The following is a 9,167-nucleotide window of genomic DNA, read 5'->3' as shown; positions in this document are numbered from 1 at the left end:
AGTCCTGCTCACCTCACTTTTCCACTTGGTCAAGATCATTTTTGATACTAAACTTGTCTCCTAAACTTGTCCTTTTTCCTAAACTTGTCTTTTTTTTTTCGTTTTTAAGTTATCAAGTATATTCTCTTCTATACCGAAATGTTCTGGATTCACTGCAGGTTTATTAAGCCTTCCCTTATTTAATAATAAAACTATTATATAGAGCATTGCCTACAGTCTTAAAAAGGTTCAAAGACCCCTTTTGGTTTGTTTGATGGTTGCTCCTTACCCATCTCTATATGCCTCATAACAGCATAGTCAGTGAGGACCCACCTCTGACTTTCATCACTGTGAAAAATTCACTTGTTTTTTGTTTTTTTAACCTTTGTTTTCTTTAATTTACAAGACTTCTCCTCTTGTCCGATGTCAAATTCTTAAAGAACCTTTAGGCCAGAGTATACTGAACCTTGCTTTTTTCCCTAATCTTACACCTCTCCCTTCCCCAAATAGCTGAAGGGCTACTAAATTGTGACTGTCTCTCAACACTTCCAGGTAAAGGAGAGCTCTGGGGTTTCTCGTTAGCATCATGTAGCTGCACTAGAGGTCAGCTGTAGCTGAAGGAAATAGGCTGCTGGAAATAGGCACATGAAGTGCAGCAACCTTCTCTAGCATGACTTAAGGCTCAGATCTCCTTCACCAAGTAAATGTGTGAAGTGGTGTAAGGCCTTAATTACCATTGCTGTGCCCTGTTAGAGCTGCACAGGCTGGCACACTCTGCCTGAGTGCACTTTTAGCACAAGCCTTCCTTCACTGCCAGGTTAATCCAAGAGATTCACGTGTGAACGGCAGCCAAGGCATGGCTACATTACACAGACTGTTCTGCTGCTGTGGGGATGGTGATTTCCAGCCTGCAGGGCAGGGAGCCAGCTGGGGAAGCACCAGCATAACCCAGGGTAGTCAGTTTTGCTGGAAGAGCCCTCAAATGTCCTCCAAGCAAAGCCCTGAGCCCATGAGCCCCATGCATGTGGGTTGCTGGCTGAGGCCAAAGCGTGCCCTATTAGAGTAGCAGCAGGATGCCTGAAGTAAACCCTGCTTGTGATGAAAGTAAGGCAATTAAAATTCCACTTCAGTTGCCTTCCTGTCCCACTTCCTAACCTTCCAGCAGCAGGTGATTAGCAGGGCCTGCCTTCTGCTGCCCTGGGCCAGCTGTGCCAGCAGAGCCTGCAGCAGGCGAGCACTGCTACCGCAGCATAGCTGCCAAACACAGCAAAGACCCTGCAACTCAGCTGTCACTTTTGTCTCAAGTTGACTTAGAACAAGCTCTTTTTTTTCCAGTTTTTAAATAATTTTGCTTTTCTTTTACCATATTTTTGGCTGTGAACTTGCTAGCCCTGCTGTTTAAGGTTTCCATCTTTCTGTTCAGGATTTCCCAAACAGAAAACCAAGCATACAGGCTGTACAGTGAGATCAGTGTGGCTCCATCATGTTACCCACCCCCCACAGCCTACCAGGTGCATACAGTAGCTCAGCTGTGAAAAAAAATCCTGGCAAAATACCTGCATCCATTTTCCCAGCCAGACAGTGCTTTAGGGAAGACAACCCTGCATTGCACAGGGAAGCTCTACCTGATCTACAGCTGCCTCTTTGTACAACTTCCTTTGCTCTCACAGGTCAGCACAGGGATGACTACACACTACAGAATTTAGTTCCATGCTTCATTCTTGATGTTTGTCTGTACACACTTTGAGTTTTTCATGCTCCAGCGCTTTGGAGTAGTGAGAACAGGCAGAATGCTCTTCATAGTTTAAAAGGAGACTCCAGCAACTACAGTCACGAGTTTTTTTAAACAGGCACTGAAGTTTTTTTCCTGCCTCCTCTGTTGAATGAAACAGTTACCACAATACAATTCAAATTTAAAAAAAATAAAAAAAAAGAAGAAGAAAACCAAGAAAAATCCTCAAACCAGTAAATTTCACCCAGTAACATTACTCTCTTCTAGCTTACTAAAGCAGCTCTGCAGGAAACACTAGGAGAAAACAAGGTATCCAAGAGAAGCTCCTGCCTCAAAAAGAAAACCAAACCCTTCTGTCACCCTTGAGGTTAAGCAGGTTGACACTTCTGATCAGTCAGATTTTCACCCCTCCTATAAACAAGTTTATTGCTTTTGAAGACAGCTCCAGGAACTAACGTATTAGCAGGTGAGAACAAACATGTTTTTTCTCTCTCACCTGTTAAAGCAATGGCTGAAGTAAGATGAGCAAAAAGTACTGCACTCTGTAGACTCTAAATAGAGGTGGGATTTATTTCTGAAGAAAACCAATTTACTTTGATCTGAAGCTCTAGGAGGCAGCTGGTGCTGGGCCCCACAACCTTCTAGAACCATTCTGTAAGTGGGAGTTTCCCCAGCACTGGTTTGCATGACTGTCGTTCTTGTAGAGCAGACTAGTGGAAGTGTAAGAAATGACTGTGTTAAAGGGGATATGCAAAGGAGATGAACAGCCTGAACAGGATCACAGATCCCTTCAAAAAATGGGAAGGGTTTGAAACATTTACTACCGGCAGATCAAAAGCAGACGGAAAATGTGCAGCTGCTCAGACTAAAAACTGCATCAAGCTCATGCTCTCTACTCCTCCAGAAGTGAGGAGTAAATCACATTGGCATCAGCAATTCTCATTGATCGGTGTTTTTCCAGACAGATCTTTCCCTCAGCCTATCAACCAACTCTTTGAACTCAAGCCAATTTGAGGACACAAATTCCAGTGTTTTTTTAAGTTAGGTTTATTTAGCAATAGAAGTATGTACATGTAAGAGAATCCCCTGCAGCACAAGACATGCATAAAGCAGTGAGGGACTGAAAGTGGTGCTGCTCCATGGCCTTCCTCATCACCTGTCATCCCACTTTACTCAGCAGCAGGGCCAAGATTAGAAAGGAACCGGCAAGAAATTTATCAGTCCATGTGGCAGAGTCTTCAGGCAGAGCCTCCCAGCAACCAGTATTAAAACAAGCGGGCACCGTAACCAAATGTCTGTTTAATGCCCTCAAAGTAGTAGCGCTGCCAGCCTTGCTTTGTTCTTTCTTCCTCACTGGCAGGAATACCCTTGCCTTCCAAGCACACCTCTGTCTCTCCACCTTTGTCATTGAAGTTCAAGGTAATGGTTGCAAAGTGCCCTAGGGGAACCAAAGCAAATCTGTCAGCAGTGTGTAGTACAGTATATACAGCCCCTGGAGGCTGCTCTGCCCCTCCTTTCACAGGGCACCATTTAAAAGACTCTTCGGAGTCCTCCCCAGAGGGTTTACTGAGGGCAGCTGTACAAACACAGCTAGGAGAGGGCTCCCTCTTCCTGCCGTTTGAAGCAGTTGCAGCTACAGCTGCACAAAGCAGCTACTTCATCCTTCCTACCTGGTCACTGCTCTACACAGCGGCTGAAGATGCAGACATGATAATGTGGGATAGGCAGTTGGGATAACACTGGAGCAGCTCCCAGAACATTCTGTGCTCCCTGATCACGAGCCACAATAAAGTGTGGCAAACAGGGCTGGTATCCTTCAAAGATAGGCAAGTCCATTTCTGGACTACTTACCAGCTGGCCAAGATTTAAATCTCCATTTCATAACAAGTTGCTTCTCAGGAACCTTGAAAAGGGAGACAAAGACTGAGTAGTAATCTTTTGTAAATCCTGCAGTCTAATAGAAAACATCTGGAATTGAGTTGGTATGAATGAAGCCTTAGAGATCCCTTGAGAAATATACACATACAGGGAAAGAGATTTTAAGTGTCCTTTTCAATCTCCTTCTAGAAAGGTATGCAATAGTACAGCCCCAAATACTTCAACAGAGTCCCTGTCCAGAAGACTTTAGTGACAATTGAGCCAAAGAGAAAAAGGGTCAGTTACTATCTTTAACACTCTCCAACCCCTGATAAGTAAAATCACACAAAGACGGGGGTGTGGGGGGGAAACCTATGACTGGAAGCCACATTTTCTCCCCAGACTGAAGCGCCATGCATTAATCCATACTACTAGGAATGCTTCAACAGCCACAGAAATTATAGATAACTATTGGGCACCAGGTAGAACCCCATAGTTAGCTAACAGAAGCATTGTAAACAGAACCGGTAATAAGTTACAGCCTGGTAACAGTGCTACCTGTGAGCAAGAGGCACTGGAACTGGTTAGTACTTACTAGGTCAACAAACTCTCCTGTGACACTGCCATCCAGCAACTGAAACTTGCCTCCTTTATCGGCCTCCAAGGTGGCTTGTGCGTGGGTGAAAGCTTGGACCATCTGAAAAGAATTCAGGAGCAGACCTCTATTACTTCACATTATCGTCCTGCAAACTTGTTGCCTAATGCCTCCCACCCAGCTACAAAAGTTCTGGAAGAGGAGGTAAGTGCATAGTGTAATGTCTTCAACAAAACCCCTGCCCTGGCCAGAAAAGCAAGTTTTTAGTCACTCCAGCAACATTTCACCTGCCCAAGGAAAAGAACCTACAGCTTTGTAGTGCTATGCAATGTTCTGAGTCACATAGTGATTTACTTTGTTGATTTCTTAATGAAACCTATCTAAGAAAAAATATTCTTTGCTTTTTCATTTTTCTTATGAAAATAGGAAGAACAAAAGACTCAGACCATGTTTAAATAATGATGCAATGCTGCTTTCTCATCTTAAACTATATAATAGTGTGCAGAAAAGTGGAAGTTATTCCCAAAGCACACTTTTGATATCACCTAACCTTAAAAGGAAAAAACAAAACCAAATCAGAAGGACACAACTGTAAATCCCAAGTGATGTGGCCACATGCAGTAAAGCATACACCTACACACAGGTGCTGACAGCTATCTGGAACTTGCTTCTGGTTGGCATTAATCCCCTCTTGTCAGCTGTGTGGAAAGATACACACACAAGCTTCCAGCAACTACTCTGCAGAACAACTTTCTTACTCCATTCTCACGGATTGTGAGTGTCCTACAGAACTTCTTAAAAAGTTTATTAGGAAGAGCCTCCTATATGCAAAGATCAACTCTGAGAATAAGCCAGGCATTACCTCCTGAGTCACAAATACGCGGTAGAGCTCCTCAGGAGATGTTAGGAAGGTGTCCTTCAAACTGATCTTACAGGTTGGGATCTTGACTCCTACGGATTTGGGCTGCGATGTGGCAGTACTGCTCTTGGCAGCCGTCTAACAAAACAGGGAAAACAAACACACACTTTTTTCACCAAAAAGCCCAAACCAAAAATGAACAAATGGTTCATGTATCCAAGGAGAAAAACAAAGGCTCTTGGTAAAGATGCAATTAGATACAACCATACTTAAATGTAAAAAGTAGATTTATCACTTAGCTTGGAAGAAACATCACGTGCTGCCAATGGAAACAGTCACACCTATTCCACAGACTGTCAGTTCCTGAATGTATATATCCTATACACAACACAGGCTGCTCCTGTCAGTCCCAGAATCTAATACCTTTCTTCACTGATCCCAAAGCATGTTTGCAGTTTTGTTTACCTTGCGGTCTTCTGCTTTAGGAGCCAGTTGAGGTGCTGTTTCCATATGTTCACCATTCACTGTGGGCAAAATCATGCCCTGGGTGAATTCTGGAAAGACAGGAATGTGACCATTAAACCAATAAAAGATCAAGTAAACCTTTTGACTGTACTTTGAAATACACAATCAAAAAGGGCTTCCTGGTTTCCCCCTTACTCTTGCTAGCACCCATGACTTGAAACAGTTTTCAAAAAAAGTAAACAGACCTCTTTTTATAAGCAATTAATCCTTTCCCTCCCTACTCTCCACCAAAGGCCCTGTCGGAACCTGCCTATGCTAACAGTTAGGAACTTACCTCCTCTTCACAGCCTAGACACAGCATCTTCCACATGCTGCTCTCACATTAATGTTGGTTAGCCTTGGACTTACATAGCTGTTTTCTTCTTTCTAATATAAATTGCAATCACACTTCAAAAACTTTTGCCTTGTTGGCCTAGACACTCCAAACAAAGCTTTTCCATTTCTTTTCACACTGGCTCTTCATTTCTTGAATTACTGCAGTAAATAACAGTAACTTCTAACTCCCTCTTACTGACACCAGATGCCAGGAAAGCCAGGCAAGCCTTGCCTATGCCTTGTCCAGCAGCACTAACACTTTTGTAACTCTATCACAACCTCCAGCTTCCTTCAGAATTACATTCGCTTTCTCTCCAGCTCAGTCATTTCTGCTCTTACTGATTATACAACATTTTGCTCCTTTTTCTTCCTCTTCATCTGTTCAGAGTAGCAAAATTCCACTAGAAAGCAGAATTTTATTATATGTGCATAAACCTGTATCCTGCAATACTTGGTTCCCAATTAGCCTCATTTATTGCAGCCCACAAGATCATACAGTTTTTTTCTGACTAGCATTCTTATCTTTCACTGGGTGACTGAATTTCCCAGCCTGAACACTACAGCACCTGAAAAAAACCCAAGAGTACAGAAATTTGATACTGGAAAAACAGCAATCAGTGGTGGTTTGTACCCAGCATATCTAGAACATGTAGTGTAATACAGGTAAATGGATATAAAAAGCAACTACAGCATTCCCAGCATTTATTTGAGAGGAAAGCCAAACTCAACCAAAGCACATTGATTTAACTCCAACTGCTGGACTAAGATTTAACTTTAAGAAAAATAAATTTGATCCAGTTGCTGGGACAGCTCATTAAAAGACACCAACAAAACCTGTACAGTAATTTCCAGACATCAGTTATTCTAAAATCTAAGTAACACTAGATGTCTTTACCAGTGTGGCAAGAGGGAAAAAAAAAAACAACAAACAAACCACAAACTGAAGAAGATATCATCTTCCAAAGGAGTAAGCAAACTGAAAGTCAGATTGTGCCACAGGCAGTCAGTAACTATGTCACTGGGGTAATGTACACAATTTACTGGCTTTCATGTTCTCTACAGCTCCAGGACATGAAGGGCATCCTCAGTTTTAAAACATAAATTCAAAAATACTGTTTATTACTGTGTTATCACCAAAACCAATCTTTCTGGGCTTTGCTATACTGTGTAGAGCCAGAAATGCTTCTTACCAAAGTTACTGTTATTGCTCTGACACCCTTCCGTTGAGATGGAGTGAGCAATTCCTCTCTTTACCCCATCCCTTCTTTAGAATTAGTCCATATGGGTTCCCATAAACACTCTCCCTCTCAGTTACATACCCGTTTTGAGAGTGCTGATGTAAGTTTTTATTGCATCTCTAATTTTCTTTGCACCCTCTTGTTTCATCAGGGTCTTCAAGTTAGTGTCAGGCTCATCTTTAGCAAGGCTGACAAGGATCTAAACAACAAGGACAAGCACTGATTAACAAGGACAAATGTGCACAGTTCTTTTATTACTCAATTCAACATAACAGACTGGCTAAACTTTCGTAAGTAGCCCTGCAGTTTCATTCATCTTTCATCTCCCTCAGCCTATAGTACAGTACATGTGTGCATAAATACCTTCTTGTGCTACAGAGCCCTTTGCATCTAGAAGACAGGAATTAATTTGATAAAGACACAGCCTGATGGGAGAGCAACTCTCTATTAGGGAGTGTAGTGACAGAATGAAAGAAAACGGTTTTAAATTGAAAGAGGAAAGATTAAGATTAAAAATTAGAAGGAAATTCTTTATTATAATTCTTTACTCTAAGGGTGGTGAGGACTGGAACAGGTTGCCCAGAGAATCTGTGGATGCTCCATCCCTGGAGGTGTTCAAGGCCAGGCTGGATGGAGCTCTGAGTAACCTGATCAAGTGACAGATGTCCCTGCTCATGGCTCAGAACTTGGTAATAGACAACCTTTAAAGATCTCATCCAACCCAAACCATTCTTTGATTCTGTTAACTTAAGCAGTGCTTAGCAGTAAAAAATTCTACACAAATGTTCTAAGAAAGGTCACAGAGAGGGAAATATTAATGGTGTGGGTATTCCTGCTAGAGTACTCCAAACATCCAGCTATGCTTACCTCAACTTCATCAATGTCATTTTCATCCGAGAGATTAGGAATCTCCACATAACCTTTGTACTTCACTCCTGTCTTTGAGGTTCCTGCAATTATAATTCCATTGTTCAGATAGACCTTTCTTACTCTGGTCGTTGACAAATCAAACTTGTATTGTATCAAAATACAATACTTCCTTTTATTATTATTTCCCAAATGAGGTAAGTATCCTTACCCTTGACGTTATACATGAATCTGACCTTGAAACAGGAGGGGTGCACATCACTCACCAGTCCATGCTAGCTTGATAGCCCACTCATAGAAGAAGATAAGTTTCCCTTTGCGGTTGTTAATGGAGGCCTCTCCATCCAGTTTGCTCACTTCTGTCACCTCACACGCCCCTTCCTCACCCTCCACCCTGACAGGCAGGAGCAGAGCTTTCAGCCTCTCCGTGGACCAGTTGGAAGCATCCCTCTCCGTCCTGCAGGAAAACCGAGCAGGGTGAGAATCTGGGACAGGCCACGCTGACAGTGTATATTTGGGTTATCCAGTGTTCCCCAATCTTGTCTCCCTGCAGTTATTCCCCAGGCCACCTTCACGCATTCCCCCGGCACACCTCGGCTTGAGCACAGGCTATAGAAGCACGCAGGCGGGGGCAGCCGCGGAGGATCAGCCCGGGTACCCCCGCCTCAGCAGCGGTCCATGAGGAGGGGAGGGAGGCGGCCCCCCTGCCCGCGACTGCCCCTCCGCGCCGGGGCCTCCCGGCAGCTCTGGGAGCAGCCGCCCCGCTCACCAGTGCCAGTTGTTGACGTTAGTGGCGTCCGCCCGCTGCTCCACGATCCAGCGCGGGTCTCCCTCCCCCCACTTAGCCATCGGGACCGGGAATGCCGCCTCCGCTGCGAGCGCCCGTGGAAGCTGCTAGAACCGCCGCGCCGCCTCCCGCCTTCCGCCCGGCGCGGGCCTTTCCGGCACGCCCCCCCACGCCGCGATCCCGGCTTATTGGTTCCGCCGAGCTAATGGGTTCCGCCGCTCCGCAGGCAGTAGAGCTGGGGCTCTCTGTCCCGTCCGGTCCCGTCCACGCCGACCCACAGCTCCCGGAGTCAGCCCACAGTTCCCAGAACCCCGATGCCGGCTGCCGGCCCAGATACCGCAGCGCAGCACCGCAGCCCGCTGGGACTGGTAGTCCGAAGGCGCGTCGATGCGGCCCGCGGGGCACGCCGGGAC

The 9,167-nt window shown here is 44.7% G+C and overlaps 1 protein-coding gene across 1 annotated transcript; it reads right to left on the bottom strand.

The window, feature by feature from the left end:
• Positions 1-2,740: 2,740 nt before the first annotated feature.
• On the bottom strand, positions 2,741-9,157 carry AHSA1 (activator of HSP90 ATPase activity 1). The gene is made up of 9 exons (XM_056492969.1): positions 8,737-9,157; positions 8,234-8,424; positions 7,968-8,050; positions 7,182-7,299; positions 5,488-5,576; positions 5,026-5,160; positions 4,164-4,265; positions 3,563-3,614; positions 2,741-3,149 (listed from the first exon to the last, which is right to left on the bottom strand). Exons 1-9 carry the CDS (start codon positions 8,814-8,816, stop codon positions 2,977-2,979), a joined length of 1,023 nt encoding a protein of 340 aa, XP_056348944.1. The 5' UTR covers positions 8,817-9,157; the 3' UTR covers positions 2,741-2,976.
• Between the last annotated feature and the right edge of the window lie 10 nt (positions 9,158-9,167).

Source organism: Oenanthe melanoleuca, chromosome 5, assembly GCF_029582105.1.
Source record: "Oenanthe melanoleuca isolate GR-GAL-2019-014 chromosome 5, OMel1.0, whole genome shotgun sequence".
In the NCBI taxonomy this organism is placed as follows: Eukaryota; Metazoa; Chordata; class Aves; order Passeriformes; family Muscicapidae; genus Oenanthe; species Oenanthe melanoleuca.
The sequence above is the reverse complement of the archived record's forward strand: the minus strand, read 5'-3'. Positions and strand labels throughout refer to the sequence as shown.